Source organism: Cyberlindnera jadinii (genome assembly GCF_001661405.1).
Source record: "Cyberlindnera jadinii NRRL Y-1542 unplaced genomic scaffold CYBJAscaffold_2, whole genome shotgun sequence".
NCBI lineage: Eukaryota > Fungi > Ascomycota > Saccharomycetes > Phaffomycetales > Wickerhamomycetaceae > Williopsis > Williopsis jadinii.
In genome coordinates, this window is record NW_017963653.1 from 991,190 (window position 1) to 1,012,358 (window position 21,169).

Genomic DNA, 21,169 nt, shown 5'->3' on the forward strand with positions numbered 1-21,169 from the left:
GGTGAAACGACTCATAAATTGAACAAGGGAATCCCACATGCAAAACCAGGCGTCTACTCCTCAGAGGAAGTGTTCAGAGCTCACCATCCGAACATGGAAGTCCCAGAGGCGGCCAAGAACGGATTCTCTATTGTCTTGAATCAAAATGATCACGAGTAATCTACGATTCAACCTATTTAGCAGATCCTCCCAATTTTTGCTCTTTTTTTTAATTATGATATGACACTACGATAACTACACCTACAAGGTGCTGAGGCTTTTAACTATTCTTATAAGAACAAATGCTGATATTTTATATGCATCTTTTTGTATTTCCCTTGTTCTATTAGTGTAGGAAGAATCAATGAACTTAGACAGTACCCACCACTCTTCCTTCACCTGGGAAACCTCCAGAAGCAGTTTCACCAGATTCAAGAGTCAGCGGTTCGAACAACGACACGTATTCACCTTGTTCTCTTAGATGTTTCGCGTCGACTTCTTTGTAATACGTGAATGCCGATGGAATCAAGTCGATCAACTTTTCGAGTTTTGACTCAATCCATTCAATAACTTTTGAAGGTGGTACCAACACATCCATGTACTTGAAGGAATACGCGTAGCCGACAACAACGGCGAATAGATGACCCATGAAACTGGATCCTGGCATTAGCAAGCCGACGAGAAGCACCAAGATCAAAGGGGTATATAGTGTAGGGATGGAGTACTGAGGCGTCACTCTAAACGTCGGTTTAATCAGCGATTCCTTGTATGCAAAGAATGTGATGAACGAGAAGAACCAGCCTGAGGAGCCCAGCACTTTAGTGTTGGGCCATAGATAGTAACCAAAGACACAGTATGGGATGGCAGTGAACACTGCAAACAGGTTAAGCATAACTCCGGTGTAAACAGTACCATGAGAACGTTCAAATTTCGACAATGGGGTCATCAGACCCAGGATGTTGAAGATGACATGGAGAATAGAGACGTGGCCCAACGGGTACAGCGAGATACGGTTAACTATGTATGGGTGTTAGACAGATGACATCAAACATCAGGGACGGATATACTCACGATCCAACGTAAACAGCGAGTCCGTGTTCAGAGCCAGCGCCTTGTTGATACCAAAGATACTGTTCATTATGAACATAAACACCAAAAAGACGCTCAGGCCCGCCGTCAGAGCCGGAGGGCTCCCGCCATTAGAGCGAAGAAAATGATCCTTGATGGATTCAAACGAGAATGACGACATTTGCTTCTGCTAATATGGTCAACAAGGCTGTTGCTATAGTTGTTGTTTGTTCATTTGTTTGTTGTTTGTTTGTTCGTTTGTTTGTGGTTTGTTGATGTTTGCCCGAAAGGTTAGGTAGGGTTACTGCTCTGTCCGCCATTCATTGCGGTTATATCAGAGGCCTACTTTCTGGAAGGCAGAAGTTGATTATATAATGGGCCTGATGGACCATGGACTCTATAACCAAACGGAGATGGAACAACATTTTAATGAATATCATTATCATAACATTACCACGGTTATACGGTGCTCTAGGAAGTTTACAATTTTGAGCCAGCAGCATGGCAACTCCTTACACGTTAAGAACCAAGGACCGAATCATTTCTTCTCCAGGATGAACTTGGTTATCTGATTCAACTTACTCAGTTCGTCTCTCTGTTTGGGTATTTCCTGTAGTATTGTTAGTCTATACAAGCACAGGGGAAGTGAAGAGACGGAAATATACGTACATCTCTGATCTCCTTTAAGGAATGAAGGGAATCTGCGTATTCCCTTGTCATTTCATCCAATTTCGGTCTTAGGCTTTGCACTTTATCCATATGTGCATCCAGTTCGGTATCCCTCGAGTCCTCCTCCTCCTCCAACGCTTCGATTTCCCTCTCTAAGGAGTGTAGCTTCTCCATCGAGCTGTTAAAGCTCTCTTCATAGCTTCTCTTTAAAGATTGTGGTTTTTCCCTACGAAGCTTCGTGAGTCTCATCGTCTCATCTTCAACCTCCTGGTACAGCTTCCTCACCTCCTCCTGTAGTGCAAAGTCAAAAGGCTCAACTTCTTTGCAGTTATAGTTAGTCATTGAGTCCCAGTAAACAAGACACCGCCAGTACGTACCGTTTGTTGGATTCTCAAGCATCGACCTTAGACTGACAGACCGATCCATGCCGTCAATCTCCATCCCATCTTTACTGCGTTCGAATATCTCGTAGATGAAATCATCAACCAGAGAGAAGACTTTACTCTTCAAGGCATCTTTATCGTCTGCGTTCGGCAAGTACAGATCCAACTTGTTCTTAGCCTCTTTCGACAGCGCCGCTTGTAGATGCTTAACGTCTGCCAATGCAAGTGCTACCTTCTGCTGCTCCATTTAACCCTTCTTCGCCCTCAAATCAAAGACAGAACAACTGGAAAGGTAAACATCACACGAAAGTCATCGTTTGTCTTTGGTTTGTTTACATTTTTGGCGTATACACCACCCGTTCTGAAATTTACGCTGCACACTGTGTAAACACCATATCAGAAACAACAGCCGCGAAAATTGCCTGTTATGGACAAAATTCATCACCAGCGAAAACAGCAGCCAAAACCAAAGGGGAAAACCCGTACAACAACACAAAAGAGAAGATTGGTTCTTCTTCTTCTTCTCGTTCAACTGTTTTGCTTTGCACTACTATACACCATTTGGGAAGTTAGAAATGTATGTTTGTAGTGCTATGAGCTGGTTTGGATGAACGGTACTAACGAGCGGGCTGTTGTGCCTTGAAACAGGTCGGAAGCTTCTGAATTGGCCCCAGGATTTGCTCCTTTCTTTGGCTTTGCAGGGTGAGTGTTCTTGAGCCCATTGGTTGGAAACGTACTGACAAAACACACGCGTGATAACAGATGTGCAGCTGCGATGGTTCTCTCATGTGCCGGGGCTGCGTATGGAACTGCAAAATCAGGTATAGGTATTGCCGGTATTGGTACTTTTAAGCCTGAACTCATCATGAAGTCTCTAATTCCAGTGGTTATGAGCGGTATCTTGGCTGTTTACGGGTTGGTTGTTTCTGTCCTGATCGCTGGTGGGCTATCGCCTACAGAGGAGTACACATTGTTCAACGGCTTCATGCATTTGGCCTGTGGATTGAGTGTTGGATTTGCATGTCTGGCTTCAGGTTATGCCATTGGTGTCGTTGGCGATGAGGGAGTGCGGAAGTTCATGCACCAGCCAAGGCTATTCGTTGGTATCGTGTTGATTCTCATCTTTGCAGAAGTGTTGGGATTGTACGGCATGATCATTGCTCTAATCTTGAACACAAAGGGCTCTGGTTGAGATATTTTATACATACAAGTCATGAACAAGAAGCACACCACCAAAAGGAATGAAAAAAGAGCTGGATTTATCTAGATATTGGGTTTGAAATCCCTTTGTAGCTTATACGATACAGATTCTTTAGTTTTATTATAGATGGGCAGTATACAAATCAGGCAGATGTATCCATTGCATCTTGATCTTCACGTTTACCACCGATGTTGACTTGACCTTGGTCGTCGATGTATTGCTCTGAAAACTCATTGACAAAGGCAACGGATCTTGCAGAGTCCAAGAACAAGAGATAACTTCTGTTCACGTCCTCCAAAGCAACTGCGTTGCTTCTTCTCTTTGTTGCCAACTGGTTAGAAACTGAAATCAAATTAGAAGCATAACGCAATGAAGTTTCTTGTCCAATCTTCGTCAAGAGATTCAAAGAATCTGTCTCCAAATCGACTTCCTCCTCTTGTGCCCTTATCGAAAGGATCTGTTTGATCTCATCTTCGTTATAAGGACTTGTTTGAATGATGATGGATCTATCCAAGAGGTCCAATGGTAGTCCATGTGGTGACTTGTACGTGGTTCCTCTTGTCTTGGTGACACCTCTATTTGTTGCCATTATCACAATTGGTGCAAATTCATCCTCCAAGGCCCTGTTTATAAAGGAAAACGATTCAATGTCCAACATGTGAACCTCATCGATGAACAGAACACCTGGAACAATCTCAGCTTTGCCTTCTTCCTTCCATTCTGCAACTTTTGTATTGATCTGTTCTCTAACCTCTGGTCTGATCTCACCTGTATCTCCAGAGAACAACGCTAAGAAACCTTGAGTTCTTGAATTTATAACGTCAATCTCGTGTAAGGATACCGTATGAACAACGGTTTTACGGGTCTGTAACTCACCTTCAGGACACTGAACGAACTTTGTATCAGGCCCCATGGCATCGTAGTCCCTTGAGCGAGCAAATGAACGACCCAGCTTGGTGATCTTACCACTTGATTTATCGATGGAGATGACATCTCCGGCGAGCACCTTTTCACTCGTCAACCCTTCAATCATCTTATTACCAAGTTCATAGATGGTTTCCATATCAGTGGTCTTTATGGTTAGCTTACCTTGCTTGTGACCCCCTGTGATTGATCTGTCAATTTGGATCTCAACAACTTCACCTTCGATAATCTCGGTTTCTTCCTTGATCTTCACACCGATCGACTTTCTAAAGGCCTGTGTCAAGGCCTCTGTCTTGCTCAGCTCAAGGGAAAAGATCTCAGAACCGGCAATTGCAGTGAAGGGAACGTCCTTACCCAGGGACTGGCTCAATCCCATAGCCAACGCAGTCTTACCGGTGGAAGGAGGCCCAGCAATCAAAACAGCACGACCTGCAATACTGCCGTTCTCAACCATCTTGAGGATGATACCTGCAGCCTTACGGGCCTTGAACTGGCCCACCAAACCTTGTGAAGGCTCTTGACGTGGCTGTAAGTTGTCATCCAAGCCTAGTCCCGAGATGTGAGAATGGGCAGCGATTAGGGACAATCCACTTGTATCTCTTGTGTTCGAGTTATCAACTGTTTGAATGGACTAGCAGAAAATGTTAGTGATGGTGAAAACACAGACTATCCAGTCATAACTTACCATGCTTCTTTTCAGCGTTCTGTTTTCCTCTTGTTAACTCCTATGCGGCAGATGCTTTGTTGATGTTGTTCAATTTTCAAATGTCTGTAAATTTTTAAGACATTTTTCCCCTTCTCGAACTCCTTCCTCGGATTTCCCTGGGACATCTTTCCACAAAAAGTCCCAGACAGGGTGGGATTTTGACCAAAGGGGACTAGGCGCCAAAGGACTGGACATTCAAGGGACTGGACGTTTAAGGACAATTCCACGGGACAGGACAAGGAGTGCTGATAGATTCTTTAAACAGAGAAGATGTCCTTTCTACTACAATGCTTGCCATGTTTTGATTCCCCAGCTGTTTTACGCATAAACAAGGCGCAGTTCAAGATCCTCAAGCTATTAGGAGAAGGTGGGTTCAGCTATGTCTACGAAGTCCAGGCTTCTTCTAACGGCGCCGCGTACGCGCTGAAGAAGATACGTTGTCCCTTTGGAGCTGAGAGTGTTAAAGTGGCGATGAAGGAGGTTTACAACTACAAGGAGTTCCATTCCCCATATATCATCCGTGCAGTGGATTCGAGCGTTGTTCAAGAGGAGGATGGGTCGAAAACGGTTTACATTCTTCTGCCCTACTTTGACAGCTCTTTACAAGATTTGATAAACAAGAATGTCATCGAGAATACGCATATGAGTGAAGAGGAAGCGACACGGATCTTCATAGGGATGTGTCGTGGAGTTCAGGCCATGCATAGACACCACGTCCAACAACAAGGGCCGTCTATGGATGATCCAATGGAGCTGGGGGAGAACACCGAGGCAGATGCCCTACTGGATACCTCGTCTACAAACGACAATTCCACCTTGAGCACCACGCCCCCCTTGGACGATGACGATGAGGACCACATCGAACTAACCGAGCTACAAGATACAGTGGCTTTTGCACATAAGGATATCAAGCCGGCTAATGTCATGATCTCGAAAGACGGCATGCCAGTGCTCTGCGACCTGGGCAGCTGCTCCAAAGCCAGAGTCAAAGTTAAGACTAGAAGCATGGCAGTTGCCTTGCAAGAACTAGCAGCTGAGCACTGCACGCTGCCTTATAGGGCCCCAGAGTTGTTAGATGTGAAGACCGGGTCCACCATCGACGAAAAGATCGATATATGGTCCCTGGGATGCACATTGTACGCGCTGATGTACGGCTCTTCGCCCTTTGAGAGGGAGGAGAACATAAGCGGCGGCAGCATCACCATGGCCATATCGAACAACAAGTACTCGTTCCCTAACGATGACGACTACATCTATTCCGACAAGCTAAAGGCCCTGGTGTCCATGTGTCTCGTGGTTGATCCAGTTGAAAGACCAAGCATAGAGCAAGTGCTGGCAAAGGCCTTGGAAGTACAAGGCTGACGTCTCTCTCGCCCTCTCTCACATAGATTACATAAAGCGCCTATCCAATACTTCACAAAGTTGTTTTCCCGTAGATTTTTAAAATCTCAAATTTCAAAAGGGAAAGGCAGCCACAATGCCACGTTGATGGAAACGTAAACATTGAGTGCTTCACCAGGGCGGCAAATGACCTCGTACCAGAACGTTTCAGAATCAGAGATCTCCGGCTACAACGACTGTCCGGTTGTCGAGTTCAACAAGTCTTCGAACGGCGGGAAGTCCAGAAGAAGAGTTGTGAGCGGCCATCAGTTCGCCAATTCTCCAAGCTCATCGACCGCGTCGCTGGCCTCTCTCAGTTCGTCGACGAGCTCTTCACTGACTCCTCCTATGGGACCGAGACCTGGTGGTTCTAAGAGAGTGCCTTCATCAGCAGCAGCTTCAGAGCCAACGAGCGTGATCTCCAAAGAGGCCGTTCAGGCGAAGTTGGATGAACTGTTCAGTTTAACTAGTTCGCTTCCTGAGCGTGAGCTGACACACTATAAGAATAAACTACAAGATGCCTTATCCCGAGGCACGATCAAACAGCAATGGTACTCTATAGTGGTTGAGAGCATCGACAACTATAAGGATACCGATCGTGTAAAGAATAAGCTTATCCAGTTTATGCTGCACAACGATGGAACCACTTCCTGGGGAACTCCCTTGAGGAAGCTATTGGAGAACGTCCAATAGCGCGTTACTTATTTAATTGTCACCAATACCACTAATTATTTAATAATACTGATATATACGCAGATATGATACACTCTACGACAACGACATCGATGGCTTTCCATGTATTTCTTTTGACTTGAATGACAGATTATTAGACCTTCTTTCTTCTTCCAACATGGGCTTGGAAACCGGTCTTGATGGAGGAGACAGATCTCGTTGAACCACAAGAGTTACAGACCAAGAAGAACAATCTATTCGAACTCTCCTTCTTCAACTGAGTGTTAATGGACTTACACGTCTTACAAGTGACGTACTCGATGATGTATCTTCTCAAAACGTTCTCCAACTGCTTTGGTTGGAAACGACCTTTGATGATCAATCTCTTTTGACCGTCAACAGAACCAGATGTACCCAACTCTGCAAATAAGTACTGAATAAGATGCTCTGGAGATCTTTGTAGCTTCTCTGCAATTTCCTGTACGTTGGCAAAAGCAGTTCTCTTGGAACCCTCACGTTGACAGATTGGGGGTGGGATTCTAAACTTGGTTCCACTTCTTTCACCGGCAAGCTCTGGGTTATTCTCCTTAAGGATGGTGAAAAATCTATCTAGCAGTTCTTCATACGAAAGTCCGTATTGGGTCTGTGTTGAAGGTTCAACGGAACTCTCACGTTCAACGTTGGTCTCATCCAATACACCAGCCTTTTCCAATTGCTTATCGAAATCATCAGCGGTGACAGCTTTCTTCTTCTTCTTCTTTAATTTCAACTCCCCCAATGCATCTGTGAGCTCATCAACTGGTGTTCCACTAGATTCATCGCCACCAACGTCCACTTTAGCTGGTTTCTTCTTCTTCTTTTTCAACCCAGAGAGAACATCGTCAACTTCAGGGGTGGTCTCGTTACCACTTTCTTCAACAGCCTTTGTTGGTTTCTTCTTCTTCTTCTTCAAAGTTGGGTCGAATCCCAAATCAACGTTCTCTTCAGCCATTTTGCGTAAGAGTTTGTTTGCCTTTTCAAATCAATTTGAGAAGAGTTGAATGAGTCCTTCGTGTTTTTTTTCTCTTCCTCTTCTGCCCGGTAAATTTTGTTCGATTTGGTGAAATTTTTTTTTTGCTTTGTGCAATGTTTTTCGTTTTCATTTTTCGCCAATGGCGCAAAACATATACAGGAGCGCTTTCCAAATTGGGACATCAACTACGCCAAAACCGACTTACAATGATACTTCTATGAGATCCCTATCATACTGCTATATATTGTGCTAGGGTTACACTCCCAAGTTCTGTTTGGCCCTTTCTTGCAAGAACTCCTCATTGGATTCAAGTTTATCCACTTGTTCTTGTGTGATTTGATCAATCTCCTCACCTTGTTTGACTTCAACTTCAGCGTTGGACACTTTGATGTCAACTTGGCCATCTTCCCCTACAGGCTCAACGTCAAATCTCTTCAAGAAATACGTTTCAACCTCTTCCTTACCATTGTTTTCTGCTTCGTATATAGCATCATGGCCGAATTTGTTCTTCTTGAAGGCGTCTGCCTCATATTCATCGCATAGGAGCTCCACTATTGGCAAATGTCCATTCAGCGAAGCCCAATGCAAAGCGGTGTTACCTTCAAAGTTCTCCACGCTGACCAACTCTTTAGCCTTATCAGACGGTAATAATGACAAAAGGTATTTGACAACCTCTAGATGGCCATTTGCAGAAGCCATATGCAACGGAGTATTCAAGGTCTCTGATTCTCTAATCTTAAGGAGCACGGCATTTGCATCAATTTCTGAAAAGATCTCTTGGAGGGTTTCTAAGTCACCATAACGAGCATCTTCGATTATTATATCGTATTCCTCCTGTGTCAGTTCTTGTGACATTGTCCTATCTTCCTCGAATGTTTAGTGATGGAAATGGTTCTGTAGAGGAGAGAGTATTAGTGTAGCCCAAAAAAAATTTTTTTTTCTTCACTATATAGTTTTCTCGCGATGAGCATTTATGTCCTACAACCTTTCCACTCTGTTGTAGTTGATCATGTATATCTGAGCAATTGGCGATATGTAGTTAGCGTAGTGGTGCTAGGAACTATGTATTTCAATTCTTTAACCATTGCATCAGCCTTTTCTGTTTCTGTTCCCTCTTTTTATTGTTATACTCTTTAACTTGTTTCTTTGTTACTCTGTGCTTTGGTCTAGTCTGCTGTGCTTCAATACTGTTAACCTGCCGTATAGCACTATTTAAATCCTTAGCAAACTGACTCTGTGACTTGGTGTCGTGGAAGTTTGCGATTTCAGAAAAGGGTTCTACCTCGTCAATGGATTGGTTTTCATACACAACGTCATCTGTATTGTTTCCTTCAAGTTCTCTCTTCAAAGACTCAACTCTCTTGTACTTTTCAAACGTTGATAACTTGGTGAACTCTGGATCCTCCTTCAACCTGTTTAGCGTCTTTGTATACTCATCCTGAGCTTCCTCTGGATCAGGTAGATCTGGTGGTTGGAACGTTGGAAGGTTTCGATTACACGGGTCATCTAATGGCACTCTTGGGTTGATCCATTGTCTAACCTTTGTGAACTTGTTGTAGAAGAAGAATCTTTCGGTGACCTGATCGAAATAGTGTTGCCACCCATCATCACCGTCTTTGCTCGCACTTTTGTTCACATTCTTCTTCTCATTCCTCTTCTCATTCTTCTTCTCCTGCTGGTGTCGTGGATTACGCTCAATCTCGGCCCTCTTTCTATTTGCTGGTTTGTTTTTGCCTCTTTGAGTAGACTTTCTGCTGGAAGCAGCTTCCGTAGAGGGAGGACCAGGGGGAGGACCAGGGGGAGGGCCAGGTGGCAACGGTGGGTTATCTTCCATCACTTCTCTACTAGCAGCATCGTGGGCCATATCTACTCCTTTCTTCTGCTTTGATTCACTCCGCAAGGCGAAATAATCCCCTAGGGAAAAAAGCACACTCGGTTTTTTCTCTCCCTGCACCGGCACCACTGATGGAATAGATAAGCTAAAATTGGGAGATGTTCCGAATCCAGTAGGGACATACCAACCTGTTGAGCCCAAAGAGCAGTCAAATACTCCCAAATCACAGGGGAAATAACATCGTTATCGTCACTACAAAGAACACACACACATCCAAGATAAAACACACAGATAAGCCCATCGTAACGGACAGAAAAAGAAACGACGGCTGTTCTCTCCGTAGTGTGTGTGCACACCTGCTTTGCGCGGTTTGAACCCACAGTTTCACACCCGAGAACTCCTTGAGATTGCGCCATCGGTGGTTCAAATTCTTCGTATATAAAAGGGATAGGGGGTTCGCAAGTTTGTAGTTTCCAACCTGTTGTAGTTTGACTGTTATTGTATACATCGTAAACAAGTTTTCAAGACCAACATGCTTTCACAAATCATCAAGACAAACACTGTTAGAGCTCTCAAGACCTCAGTCTCTATGCCACAGAGGGCTGCGTTGATTGCTTTCAAGAATGAGAGAGATTGCGACTGCACCTGTTCAAGAGTCCCGGTTGTTGCTAAGAAGCAGGGCGAGGAGTGTGGTAGCACCGGTTGCTCGTGTGATTAAGAGCGTTCAGCATCATGGTATTTATACAAATTTATTATATCTTGGGGATTTTTTAGAGAGACGACTGCTGGTCTCAACGGGTTAGTTCAATTTTCATCATGATGACATCTTTTCTGGGTCAAATGTATTTCAACGTGGTATAATCAAAGGAAATACAACGGAATGATATGAAAATATGTGTAGATTTAATCGTCTATTTACAAGGTTACCTCCTGAGCCTTAGGCAGAATAATATGTCTTTCTCATGTCGACAATCTTCTTACCACGGTCGAAGGACATCTCTTCGAGGGTCTTTTGCTTTGTGAGTGCCTCGACAAATCCCTTACAAACGTTCATTCCGTTTCTGGACTTGTAGATCTTACCACTGAGATCCTTGATACCGGCAACTTCACAGATCTCAAAGATGTAGTGGTTAACACGAAGACCAAAACCAGGCGATCCGGATCTCAAAAAGATCTTACAACCGTGGTAAACATAGTCAATATCACCAAGAATGGTACGATCCTCGTATCTTGGAACAAACTGTAAGTTCTTAACAGCGTTCCAGTGAGCTTTGGAAACCGCACGTGACATTTCAACACGGTCTTTACCTTCGCCGATACCAACCATACCGTTTCTATCACCAACAACAACAAGCGCGTAGTTGGTTGGAATCTTACCCTTTGCAGTCTGATTGGAGACTCTCTTCATGATCAGAGGACGTGACGCAAGACGTTCGATGTATCTCTCATCCAGCCCAGTCAAAGCGGCAAGGCCCTTCGAGACAGAACCCGTACCAGCATCCTCAAGGGTCGAGCCCTTTGGAATATCAACAGGAGATGGCTGCAATGGATAGTTATAGTCCAACTTCCATGGCTCATCAACTTTCAGAGTATCCCAGAATGGATGTCTCTTGGAGAAGTCATCGAGATACGGTGGGGCAAACTCCGTCTGTGCAATCTTTCTATCCTTATAGTGAGTTGGATCCACAAAGGTCTCCGCCAACTTGATACTCTCAACGAGCTCAGCTGGGTAGTACTTCTTCAAGAACTCCAAATGTTGATTCTTCTCCTCAGATGGTATCGACGATGAGTTGGAATTCGTTGGCGGTTGTGCTTGTAGACACGGACGGACCGTTGAGAACGAACGTATACTGCCACGTGTGGCGATACGAAGAGACGGAATCATGGCTTCGACAAATAGAACACTTCCGCCGTGTGGTTTCTCTTCCGTTGTTGATGTTGAAGCAAATTCTGCTTGTTCTGTGGACGTTTTCGTGGTTGAACTTTTTTCCTCGGATTTTCCAAGGGGTCGGAAGTTCAACTGTGCACGTGACTAATGTTCCCGGAAGTCTACGTGCTGCTTCTCCAGGACATTATGGTAACTACAGCAACGCAGAAAATCGTATACTTGCTCACCGCATACAGGCTCAAACGTCATCGAGATATATTTCAATTCTAACAGTTAATCACGCCCAGAGCACCGTGAGCACCCTCCATCCCTTCAGAGGACGCTCAGGTGGCTCTGGATTCTCTTCAACGTCCTTGAACAGTATCTCGAGCTGAACCTCTTCAGGTCTAAGAAATCTCGTTCTTTTCAACAGCTTCCAACCAATGTAGAGGACGATACTCATTGGTATGACGAAGTACGACGAGAATAGGCTCGAGATCAAGAAGTGGCCGTGGACAAAGTTCTTGAACCCACCTGTCAGAAGGAATAGCAAGGAAAAGAACCCCGATATCCACGCAGCATAAGGCGTAAATCTCCATGTATGAGGAAGACTTGATCTCGGAATCCCCTGGGCCTTCATGGCCCTGGTTAAAAAGATATGATTCGCAGAGATTAAGATCCAATCCCATAACAGTTTAGCAGACGTTAAGGATTGAAACCAGTTGAAAACATCTGCTGCAGACTCTGACATGTTCATATAGGCCAACGGCATGAATGCAGCAACAAATATGTTACCAACCCATGGAACTCCAGATCTCGTGGTCTTCAAAAAGATCTTTGGTGCTTGACCTTTCACTGCTAGTGCAAATAATAGCCTTGCACCTCCCATGAGGGCTAGATTACCGGCAGAAAACGCAGATGTTAAGACACCAGCGTTGATGATGTGAGGGAGCACATCTATACCTGCGTTCTTTATCGCAACGACAAAAGGAGATGAAGAAGCATTACCTGAACCATTTGCAATATGAGGGTCATCTGAGCGAATAATCAACGTAAGACAGAAAATAGTTACAATCATCAAGACGGAAACCCTGTAAAATACCCTTTTACAAGCAGTAAATATAGATCTTCTTGGATATTGAACCTCAGCTGCCAAATTTGGAACGCTTTGAACACCACCAAACGAATAGACAGTACCGGACAGTGCCTGCCAAAAGCCTGCAAATTTACCAAGTGATCCAGTGGTTAAGTACTCCTCAAATGGACCAGGGTCATCCCAATACTTAAATCCAATCTTTTTACCCTTGGGTCCACCTCCTGAGGTTATCACTATGGAGATAATGATCAGGCCAACGAGTAACAACATCTTAATAATGGCAAACGTGAATTCAATCTCACCGTAAACTCTTATCTTCAGGAAATTACACCCAACAATCAGTACAATGACTATACTGATCCACAAACCTTGAGATATATCGGTCCAGTACGTGATGATCAGGGCAGTTGCGCTGATTTCTCCAGGCATGATGGCACTCCAGATCCCTAACCAACCGTATACGAATCCTAATGCCGGATCAATAAACTGTTCCGCATGGCGTAGAGGAGCAGAGGTACATGGCATCAGAGCTGCACATTCAGCAATACACATTTGGTTCAATCCGACAACAATGGCAATGGTTGAATAGGCAATGAGACAGCCAACAGGGCCTGCAACAGCCAATACACCACCCGAGGATAGAAATATACCTGTACCGAATGTACCCACCAGGGCAATCATTCCAATATGACGTTGATCTAAACCGGCTTTCAACCTTGAACGATCTTGACCGAAAACCTCGTGAAGTTCAGCCGATTTCACAGAGGATATCTCCTGAACCTCTATATCTTCATCAAATGGTTTTGACAATGTCTTGGTGGTCACGTAGTTCAGATTGATATCCGAACCAGAGTTATCCGATGTTGGTTCATCAGTGGCTTGCAAATCGGTAGTCATCTTACTGGATACTGCGTACCATACCAATCATTTTTGGAGCTATCGAAAGAATAACTTGTCCTTTTATATATGATTAACGTCACTGTGAAAGTGGGGCCAGAGTATAACGGAGTGAGAGAGCCACTGCTATGGCTCTATCACAATGAAAAGAGGAACCGCATCAGCGTTCTATCACAAACAACCAATCTGTAACAACCACTCCGTTAATACTTCCAGATTGGGTATGAGCGAAGGAAAGAGATCAGCTCGATATGCACTGTGTATTATTATTTCAATTACCATTGCGACACAGTTGGTGGGCGAGTTTCCCTTTTAATACTGTGACACCATATTCAGCTGTGCCATAGTTTCACATGGACCAACTGTGTAAAGGGAACACACACATGCTTACACATTCAGAACGAGACGTTAAACCCTGGTGATAGGTCTCACAGTTCCAGTGGCATGAACAAGCTGATTCTCATATTGAAGCTAGGAGGTCACCGCAATGTGCTCCACTGGCTGCTCCAAAATCCGCTTATCAGCTTATCAGGAGCCCTGGAGAATCACCTCCATCCGGAGAAAGGTATGAAACGAGTAATCAGCTTCAGATACGCTATGGTGGGCCAAGTGATGCTGGCAACATTGACGGCTTCATTCCGTCTTTCAAGAAACGTTCTGACCCATATTATCACGACAGACAGCGATAGCGACAGCAACGATAATAATAACCAAGCCAGTATTGGCCGACAAGAAAGCAGTGCCGAACACACAGATGTGGCAAGTTGCGAATCTGATTCAAGGGTTTATTTCTTGTTTAAACCAGTCTGTGCGTTAAAGCACAACAGCATTGATAGGAGGTAAATCTCGTAACCGACCCACGCTTGAGGGATAGCCAGGTCTTTATCTCTGCCGTTGATGTTTGGATTCATAACCGGAGCCATTGTGTGTGTCTTCCACGGCAAATTGTTCCTCCAAGGAATATTTAGCAAGCGCCAGTGCTCTAAGGACGCTCTACTCCATTGGCCACTGTGGAAGTGCTGCAGACTCCATGATAATACCGGTTTACTGGGGTAATGAGGCCAGAGGCGTGTGCTTTATACGCGCAGAGAACGGTGTAAGAGCCTTCAGAGATTGGTGATGAAGGCAAATGGTCTCAAATGTCTTAGTCTTTACTGTGCTAGTCCAGCGTGAGCTTGTCCTAGTCTAACATGTCCTAGTCTAACAAGTCCAGTCTGAGATGTCCCCAAAATGTCCCGAAAAGGGCTTTTGTGTATCACATGCCAAATCCCCCGAGGCGAGGCACGCCAAAGCAAGCAGGCAAAAAACAGCAAACGGAGGAATTTCGCAAATAAACAAATCAAAAAGGACAACAGCAACAACAACAACATCAACAAGAACAGCGGCGCTTGCGGATAAACAACACCAACAGCAAGTGGACAAAGACACGAGAATGTCAAGAAGGGTAACGAGATCCATGAACAACACTGCCTCCTCCACCAACGACGCTGACAGGGCCCATTCTGTGGACTCTACAGTTCTAGAAGACGCTGATTCCGGTGATGAGATAACCATTCTACCACCAATCAGAAGAAGCTCGTCGATCTTCTCGTTGGACACTACGCCATTGGACCCACCTGACGATGAGGACTTTAAGAAGTTCACCTCTGACGAGTACCACTTCTCCTTGATTAGAAACATGCACTTGGCTGATCTGATCACCCTGATGAATGGGTTCTCTGGGTTTTACTCAATTGTGTCTTGCCTGAGATTCACATCCACGGGCCAGTCCCATTACGTCCAAAGGGCCCACCTCTTCATCTTCTTGGGGCTGTTCTTTGACTTCTTCGACGGTAGAGTGGCTAGACTAAGAAATAAGTCCTCCTTGATGGGCCAGGAGTTGGATTCATTGGCAGACCTGATCTCGTTTGGAGTGGCTCCTGCATCCGTGGCGTTCGCCATCGGATTCCAGTCCACAATTGACGTCTTGGTCTTGTCCTTCTTCGTTCTCTGCGGCTTGACAAGATTGGCCAGATTCAACGTCACGGTGACCCAGATTCCAAAGGACCTCACAGGTAAATCCAAATACTTTGAAGGCTTGCCAATCCCAACTTCTTTGGTCCAAGTTGGCTTGATGGCATACTTGGTACACAAGGAGTACGTTAACGACCAACTGCCATTTGGTACATGGCTGACGGGCTCTGTGCTGGAATTCCATCCCTTGGTGCTGGTATTTGCAATCCATGGTTGTATGTTTGTCTCAAAGTCCTTGAAGATTCCAAAACCATGAACCACTCTCTTGCATAACGTCACTACCACCTATATACGACATACAATTAAACTGAAAAAAAGAGAGAGACACTGGAATCAACGACTTTAACATTTCATTCCAGTTGTTACGTATATTCAGCCCTTTCAAAGTAAATATTTGTACTGCAAAATTGCTATAAATAAGTGAAATTTTGATTGTTCCTCCGCTAACATTTTGCTGCCCGATGGCTGATTTCAAACTGTAATTTTTATACACCACACTCACTAACAGCGACTAAGTATAAATACCCACAATTGAACTTTTCAGCAGTTCAAGCAACAACCATTTTCCACTAGAGAATTCGGATTATAAAAGATGAATTTGATGGAATACGATGGCGTACTCCCAAAGAACAACTATAACTCTCCTTATTATGCTGCGGTTCCCGCGGCGTCAGAGCCCACGGAGATTCTGAGCAAACGGTTCGAACTATGGAGACAGATCATCAAATCCTTGATTGGGTACCTGAAGGGCGTAAGCATTGCTAATACACAGTTTTCTATCATCAACAACAATCTGGTTGATACGATCCACTTCCCGTTCTTCACGTCACTGCAGAAGACAACGAAGAAGGGCGATGTCCATGAGATCAAGGACCCTAGTCCTGAGAATTTAAAGAAACAGAGCTTCTTTGCAAGCTTTGGGTCTGGTTCTGTCCAGGACGTGCAAATACTGCTTAAGAAGTACCATTTGAACCTGGCTCAACAACAGATGAAGATTGTTGAGCAATTGGAGACGAAGTTGATTCCAAGGTTGGAGGAGTTGCAGAAGGACTTGATGACGAAGATTAGGGAGATCAAGAGCTTAAACGGTGATTTCAAGAACAACATGGATACTGAGATTGCTATCTCCGGCCAGCTCTTGGATGAGTTCATGCTGTCTGTGAAGAAGTTGAAGAATGGCGATGAATCATCATTGCACAGCAAGACGGATCCTTTCTTGTTGAGATTGAAATTGGAATTACAGTTGAAACAACAGCTACACCAAGAAAACTATTTAGAGGAAGCATACATCAACTTACAGATTACCGGGCTAGAACTGGAAAAGATCATATACCAAGAGATTCAGAAGGCATTGCACGACTATTCAGAGTTAATATCACAGGAGATCTTTGTAATGTACAACGACTTGATCAATGAACTCCACGAGGGAATCATGACTCAGAAAGTGTTCTTTGAGTGGGATGATTTTATCCGCAGGGATAATGGTAAGAACCTGCTAAAGCTGAAACACGACGACGAAGTTCCAGTTCCTAGAAAGTTATCAACGATCAAGTATCCGTATAACAAAGACTTGATGGCAAAGACCATTAGAAGTGGCCACCTTTTGAAGAAGTCTAAGTTCTTGAAGAACTATACCAAGAGCTTTTTCATACTGACTTTGAACTATCTTCACGAGTTCAAGTCAAAGGACCTGTTTGAAAACATCCAGCCTATAAACTCTATAAAGCTCAACGACTGTATCTTGACCGAGTCCAACGACAACAAATTCCAATTACACGTTAACAACCCAAAGGCATTGAAGGCACACAACTTTGTGTTTAAGAGGATTCCCGAGGAGATGTCCGAATACGAGTTCAAGAAGTGGGTATTGGACTTGAAGGGGCTAACTTCGTTCAACAATTTCCGGGAACGGTGCCAGTTCTTGGAGAGAAAGTTGGGCACCGGTAGCATTTCAGGCTCCAATACACCAAATATTGAAGTTCCAAACCCAATGGATAATATGAATGTCCAACAGAAGTTACAGGAACTATCCGTGATGTCCAGTCAAGGCAAGCAGTCTGCAATGCCAACCATTCTGATGAGCAACAGTGGTGCTGGTTCCGGTTCAGGATCTGCACAATCATCATTGACCAACTCTCCAAAGCTGAAGCCAATTACCCAGCCCGCTATAAACACCATCCCAAGGGTTCCAAGCAGTGGCTCTTTAAAGAAAGACAAGGCCAAATTACACCTGACTCTACCAACCCCGGTGGTTCCGCAGTTGAGCGTTCAAACACCAACACCAGTAACAGCCAGCGTGCCGTTAAACGTGTTAACCGAGAGTCACGAGGAGGAGGATCAAGCACAAAGCTCTGACAAGCCCAAGCCACAAGGTCGTCATATCCATTTCGCACTGGACAACGGTTCTAGCAGCTCATTGGTTGCACCGGATAGATCAGTCACGCCAATGATTGGAGACCATGATCGGAACAGCGCTGCTGGCCAGGGACACAAGGTCCACCACATTGATCTGAGCGAGCCGTTGTATAACTCAGCAACATCCCCCATCTTCACGGTAAACAGCACCAGCGGTATAGACAACAGCACCAACGGCGAAGCGACAAAGGGGCTAGAGCAGGTTATCGAGGCCATGAAGGGTGAGAGCGCTTGACAGGCGACAGCACACGCTTACATAGCACACGCTTACATAGCACACGCTTACATAGCACACACGCAGTATACAAATGCACTATAAACGATATACAGAGACAGAACACAGTAATCGATGTAGATGAAAAGGTTATAATGTGCAAATAGGAAACAAGGCAATTTATCACGAGTCACCAGGAGTTCATGTGGGTGAGAGAATATTTGTGACACAAAACAGGAAACGTACTGGATACTTTAAGGTTTAACCCGCGCGCTTGGGTCAAGATTTTAAATTGCAGCGTTGCGGGTAAGTTTAGCCGGTGTGCCCCACAGACCAATAAATGTACGGCCAAATGCCACTGATGGAGGGGGGAGAAGCGGTGACGTTTCACGGCAGTCGGCGCTTAGACATTTGAACGCGCGCGCGTTACAGCTGTGGGTTCTTTCTCGCTCTAACCGCCATGGGATTTACCTTTTCTTCTCTTCCCCACTTTGGATTGCGTGTCGATGTTGCTGGACTCTTGGGCGCTGGCAGCTGAAACAGAAAACGACATGGAAAACGAAACGGAACGAAACTCAACAAAGTGGGTGAGCGCATTGATGTCGTTTAATGACTGCTGCAAATTGGAACTCAGGTCGGCCAAAGTATGTCTTGTCTTTGTTTGGCAAACGGTTAAACTGGGTGGTGGCAACATGACTCATAGTAAAGGTCATAAGGATGTACCAGATCGCTGACGCTCCATTGTCCGACGCGCTTGCCTACGTGCTACCAGTCACTGTCCGCTAGGCCGTTGACTCATCCTCTCATGGGGACCCTCACTCAGCGGGATATCGGAGGCCTGCGAAAAACACACATACACGCAGCAATACCGAACCAAAAAAAAAGAAACAACGAGTTTATCCGATGGGCGATGACGATTTCTTCGCTGTCGCATCAAACTTTTCCGAGAGTGAGAGGAAATACTAAAGAAAAAACGTTTTTGATGTGGGTAAATGCATAAAATAGGCGGCAATTTGAGTTTCCCTTATAAAGAGACGAATATAACCACAAAAACCAACTTCTCCTCAAGCGCAGAGAAAGATGTTGTAGACTTAAACAAGAGGGTTTACTTGATTCCACTCAACGATTAAAACAGAGAGGCCTTAGCCAGTTTCACGTTATTTATTCATTAACCGCACGCTTCACTCTCGTGGTCTGCTGTTCTACCTCTTTGGTACTCAATATACATCTATACACACCGGCCGCATTTATAGCAGCGGGAAGGAGGAAATGTCGATGAACGCAACGGACAAATTGGTGATAGTGATGGTTGGGCTCCCCGCCAGAGGGAAGTCGTACATCACAAAGAAGATTTCAAACTACTTGAACTGGTTGAACATTGAGAACAAAGTGTTCAACGTTGGGAATAAGAGACGGGTTGTGTGTGATGACAAGCACGATGCGTCGTTCTTCGACCCACATTGCGAGGCAAACGTGAAGATTAGGGACTTGTTGGCGATGAAAACACTCGATGAGGTTTTGGAGTGGATTAGCGGCGAGGGCCAAGTTGCCATATTTGATGCGACGAATTCCACGGTGGTGAGAAGACAAATGGTTGTCAACCACATCAACGAAAGAGCTTCGAGCCTTGGTATTGAAAACTATAACGTTTTGTTCTTGGAGAGCATCTGCAACGATGCGGAGCTCATTGAACAGAACATCCTGTTGAAATTGAACGGTCCAGATTACAGAGACAACAAAGACAAAATGGCATCGTTAAGAGACTTTAAACAACGGTTGTTGAACTACGAATCAGTCTATGAGACCGTTGCACAGGATGAGATCGTGCATTCAAACGTTTCATACTTGAAGATCATCAACGTTATCACAATCACAACTTTCAATATTCAAGGGTTCTTGCCGGTCATCTTGAACAATTTCTTGAATAACTTCAATCTCACGCAGAAGAAGATTTGGCTATCCTTAAGCCATTTTGAATATCACGAGATTGCCGAATTGGTTGACTCGAAGAACTTGACAATTTTCAGTTCTTCTCCTCATGCACAGCGAAAAATTCCATTGAATTGTACACTCGATCAGGTTCACGATTTGATCTTGGATATTGAGGCTTCGGAAGGTGATCTCTTGGTTCAAACCGCAGATGAATTGTTGATCAATGGTATCCTAAAGTATTTCTTGATCTTGGATGACTGTCATCCAGATTTGACCTCCCAGTTGGTTTGTATCCACCCTCACCATTACTCTGTTGGATTACAGAAATTTAACGTGCTGGAGATACCTGAAATGACACGTTCCAACTCTGCAATGTCTTCAACTACTTCTTGTATATATACACCAAAGGATGTTGATGAGTTGGACCTGACGGCATTCAACTACAAGAATCTAAACCTGTCCGATTTGCAGGCCAAGCTGGCTCAGTTACCACATCATGAATGATTTTGTTGCACCTGTTTTATTACTACTATGTCCCCCCCCCCATGTTATGACTTTGAAATGACCACGAACACAGGAAGAAGAAAAGAGGAGAAGAAGTATCTCTAGGTTTTTAAAATAATGTTATGAAGTTGATGATCTATAACCATACGTAGTTACATGTTCAACGGAATGGCGGCCTTTCATCCTTCTTGAATGCACTTCTCTGCCGACCTTCACTGGCCTTTGTAGATTTATATATTCCACCAGACGTCCCCATTGTGGTCCTTCTGTTGTTAACAGGTATCTTACTACCCTTTGGCTTTGTTGTTGTCGACGCTGTCGTTTTTGTAGAAGTCGTAGCAGTTGCCGTCGAAGGCTTATTTGTTGATACTATTCTGGACTTTTCTTTAGCATACGGAGGATG

General features: G+C 44.5%; 15 protein-coding genes across 15 annotated transcripts; 7 read left to right on the top strand and 8 right to left on the bottom strand.

Annotated features, from left to right (window-relative positions):
* Window positions 1-249: 249 nt before the first annotated feature.
* Window positions 250-1,464, bottom strand: RBD2 (putative rhomboid protease RBD2). The gene is made up of 2 exons (XM_020213283.1): window positions 1,051-1,464; window positions 250-996 (listed from the first exon to the last, which is right to left on the bottom strand). Exons 1-2 carry the CDS (start codon window positions 1,226-1,228, stop codon window positions 350-352), a joined length of 825 nt encoding a protein of 274 aa, XP_020072598.1. The 5' UTR covers window positions 1,229-1,464; the 3' UTR covers window positions 250-349.
* Window positions 1,460-2,378, bottom strand: NSL1 (MIND complex subunit NSL1). The gene is made up of 3 exons (XM_020217063.1): window positions 2,094-2,378; window positions 1,717-2,036; window positions 1,460-1,657 (listed from the first exon to the last, which is right to left on the bottom strand). The coding sequence occupies exons 1-3, from the start codon at window positions 2,344-2,346 to the stop codon at window positions 1,586-1,588; spliced, it is 645 nt and encodes a 214-aa protein (XP_020072599.1). The 5' UTR covers window positions 2,347-2,378; the 3' UTR covers window positions 1,460-1,585.
* Window positions 2,379-2,874: 496 nt separating this feature from the next.
* VMA11 (H(+)-transporting V0 sector ATPase subunit c') lies at window positions 2,875-3,291 on the top strand (the record flags this gene model as incomplete). Its single annotated transcript, XM_020213572.1, has 1 exon — window positions 2,875-3,291. The coding sequence occupies one exon, from the start codon at window positions 2,875-2,877 to the stop codon at window positions 3,289-3,291; it is 417 nt and encodes a 138-aa protein (XP_020072600.1).
* A 151-nt stretch (window positions 3,292-3,442) lies between these two features.
* Window positions 3,443-4,912, bottom strand: RVB2 (RuvB family ATP-dependent DNA helicase reptin; the record flags this gene model as incomplete). Its single annotated transcript, XM_020213573.1, has 2 exons — window positions 3,443-4,855; window positions 4,910-4,912. The coding sequence occupies 2 exons, from the start codon at window positions 4,910-4,912 to the stop codon at window positions 3,443-3,445; spliced, it is 1,416 nt and encodes a 471-aa protein (XP_020072601.1).
* Window positions 4,913-5,062: 150 nt separating this feature from the next.
* On the top strand, window positions 5,063-6,292 carry ENV7 (putative serine/threonine protein kinase ENV7; the record flags this gene model as incomplete). Its single annotated transcript, XM_020213284.1, has 2 exons — window positions 5,063-5,644; window positions 5,684-6,292. The coding sequence occupies exons 1-2, from the start codon at window positions 5,201-5,203 to the stop codon at window positions 6,290-6,292; spliced, it is 1,053 nt and encodes a 350-aa protein (XP_020072602.1). The 5' UTR covers window positions 5,063-5,200.
* Window positions 6,293-6,457: 165 nt separating this feature from the next.
* On the top strand, window positions 6,458-7,003 carry ADD37 (Add37p; the record flags this gene model as incomplete). Its single annotated transcript, XM_020213574.1, has 1 exon — window positions 6,458-7,003. The coding sequence occupies one exon, from the start codon at window positions 6,458-6,460 to the stop codon at window positions 7,001-7,003; it is 546 nt and encodes a 181-aa protein (XP_020072603.1).
* Window positions 7,004-7,136: 133 nt separating this feature from the next.
* On the bottom strand, window positions 7,137-7,973 carry SUI3 (translation initiation factor eIF2 subunit beta; the record flags this gene model as incomplete). Its single annotated transcript, XM_020216226.1, has 1 exon — window positions 7,137-7,973. The coding sequence occupies one exon, from the start codon at window positions 7,971-7,973 to the stop codon at window positions 7,137-7,139; it is 837 nt and encodes a 278-aa protein (XP_020072604.1).
* A 276-nt stretch (window positions 7,974-8,249) lies between these two features.
* Window positions 8,250-8,849, bottom strand: YAR1 (Yar1p; the record flags this gene model as incomplete). The annotated part of the gene is made up of 1 exon (XM_020212505.1): window positions 8,250-8,849. The coding sequence occupies one exon, from the start codon at window positions 8,847-8,849 to the stop codon at window positions 8,250-8,252; it is 600 nt and encodes a 199-aa protein (XP_020072605.1).
* Window positions 8,850-8,907: 58 nt separating this feature from the next.
* CYBJADRAFT_180217 (uncharacterized protein) lies at window positions 8,908-10,336 on the bottom strand (the record flags this gene model as incomplete). Its single annotated transcript, XM_020216987.1, has 3 exons — window positions 8,908-9,956; window positions 10,013-10,080; window positions 10,185-10,336. 3 exons carry the CDS (start codon window positions 10,334-10,336, stop codon window positions 9,064-9,066), a joined length of 1,113 nt encoding a protein of 370 aa, XP_020072606.1. The 3' UTR covers window positions 8,908-9,063.
* A 12-nt stretch (window positions 10,337-10,348) lies between these two features.
* On the top strand, window positions 10,349-10,698 carry CYBJADRAFT_49762 (uncharacterized protein). Its single transcript, XM_020217737.1, has one exon. The coding sequence runs from the start codon at window positions 10,452-10,454 to the stop codon at window positions 10,629-10,631; it is 180 nt and encodes a 59-aa protein (XP_020072607.1). The 5' UTR covers window positions 10,349-10,451; the 3' UTR covers window positions 10,632-10,698.
* An 8-nt stretch (window positions 10,699-10,706) lies between these two features.
* Window positions 10,707-11,756, bottom strand: MRPS5 (mitochondrial 37S ribosomal protein uS5m). Its single transcript, XM_020214429.1, has one exon. It carries the CDS (start codon window positions 11,711-11,713, stop codon window positions 10,766-10,768), a length of 948 nt encoding a protein of 315 aa, XP_020072608.1. The 5' UTR covers window positions 11,714-11,756; the 3' UTR covers window positions 10,707-10,765.
* Window positions 11,757-11,940: 184 nt separating this feature from the next.
* On the bottom strand, window positions 11,941-14,118 carry CYBJADRAFT_166287 (dicarboxylic amino acid permease). Its single transcript, XM_020214430.1, has one exon. The coding sequence runs from the start codon at window positions 13,686-13,688 to the stop codon at window positions 11,994-11,996; it is 1,695 nt and encodes a 564-aa protein (XP_020072609.1). The 5' UTR covers window positions 13,689-14,118; the 3' UTR covers window positions 11,941-11,993.
* A 562-nt stretch (window positions 14,119-14,680) lies between these two features.
* CHO1 (CDP-diacylglycerol-serine O-phosphatidyltransferase) lies at window positions 14,681-16,000 on the top strand. The gene has a single exon (XM_020214431.1). The coding sequence runs from the start codon at window positions 14,908-14,910 to the stop codon at window positions 15,955-15,957; it is 1,050 nt and encodes a 349-aa protein (XP_020072610.1). The 5' UTR covers window positions 14,681-14,907; the 3' UTR covers window positions 15,958-16,000.
* Window positions 16,001-16,201: 201 nt separating this feature from the next.
* On the top strand, window positions 16,202-18,461 carry CYBJADRAFT_166289 (uncharacterized protein). Its single transcript, XM_020214432.1, has 2 exons — window positions 16,202-18,372; window positions 18,403-18,461. The coding sequence occupies exon 1, from the start codon at window positions 16,294-16,296 to the stop codon at window positions 18,349-18,351; it is 2,058 nt and encodes a 685-aa protein (XP_020072611.1). The 5' UTR covers window positions 16,202-16,293; the 3' UTR covers window positions 18,352-18,372; window positions 18,403-18,461.
* A 1,138-nt stretch (window positions 18,462-19,599) lies between these two features.
* Window positions 19,600-20,766, top strand: CYBJADRAFT_160981 (6PF2K-domain-containing protein; the record flags this gene model as incomplete). Its single annotated transcript, XM_020213575.1, has 1 exon — window positions 19,600-20,766. The coding sequence occupies one exon, from the start codon at window positions 19,600-19,602 to the stop codon at window positions 20,764-20,766; it is 1,167 nt and encodes a 388-aa protein (XP_020072612.1).
* Window positions 20,767-21,169: the final 403 nt, after the last annotated feature.

Coding starts and splice junctions, on each gene's coding strand:
- RBD2 (XM_020213283.1), bottom strand. CDS start 1,228: ATGTCGTCATTCTCGTTTGAATCCATCAAGGATCATTTTCTTCGCTCT. Junction 997..1,050: donor CTCGCTGTTTACGTTGGATC/GTGAGTATATCC, acceptor ACCCATACATAG/TTAACCGTATCTCGCTGTAC.
- NSL1 (XM_020217063.1), bottom strand. CDS start 2,346: ATGGAGCAGCAGAAGGTAGCACTTGCATTGGCAGACGTTAAGCATCTA. Junction 2,037..2,093: donor GCTTGAGAATCCAACAAACG/GTACGTACTGGC, acceptor ATAACTGCAAAG/AAGTTGAGCCTTTTGACTTT. Junction 1,658..1,716: donor CCTTAAAGGAGATCAGAGAT/GTACGTATATTT, acceptor ACAATACTACAG/GAAATACCCAAACAGAGAGA.
- CYBJADRAFT_49762 (XM_020217737.1), top strand. CDS start 10,452: ATGAGAGAGATTGCGACTGCACCTGTTCAAGAGTCCCGGTTGTTGCTA.
- MRPS5 (XM_020214429.1), bottom strand. CDS start 11,713: ATGATTCCGTCTCTTCGTATCGCCACACGTGGCAGTATACGTTCGTTC.
- CYBJADRAFT_166287 (XM_020214430.1), bottom strand. CDS start 13,688: ATGACTACCGATTTGCAAGCCACTGATGAACCAACATCGGATAACTCT.
- CHO1 (XM_020214431.1), top strand. CDS start 14,908: ATGTCCCCAAAATGTCCCGAAAAGGGCTTTTGTGTATCACATGCCAAA.
- CYBJADRAFT_166289 (XM_020214432.1), top strand. CDS start 16,294: ATGAATTTGATGGAATACGATGGCGTACTCCCAAAGAACAACTATAAC.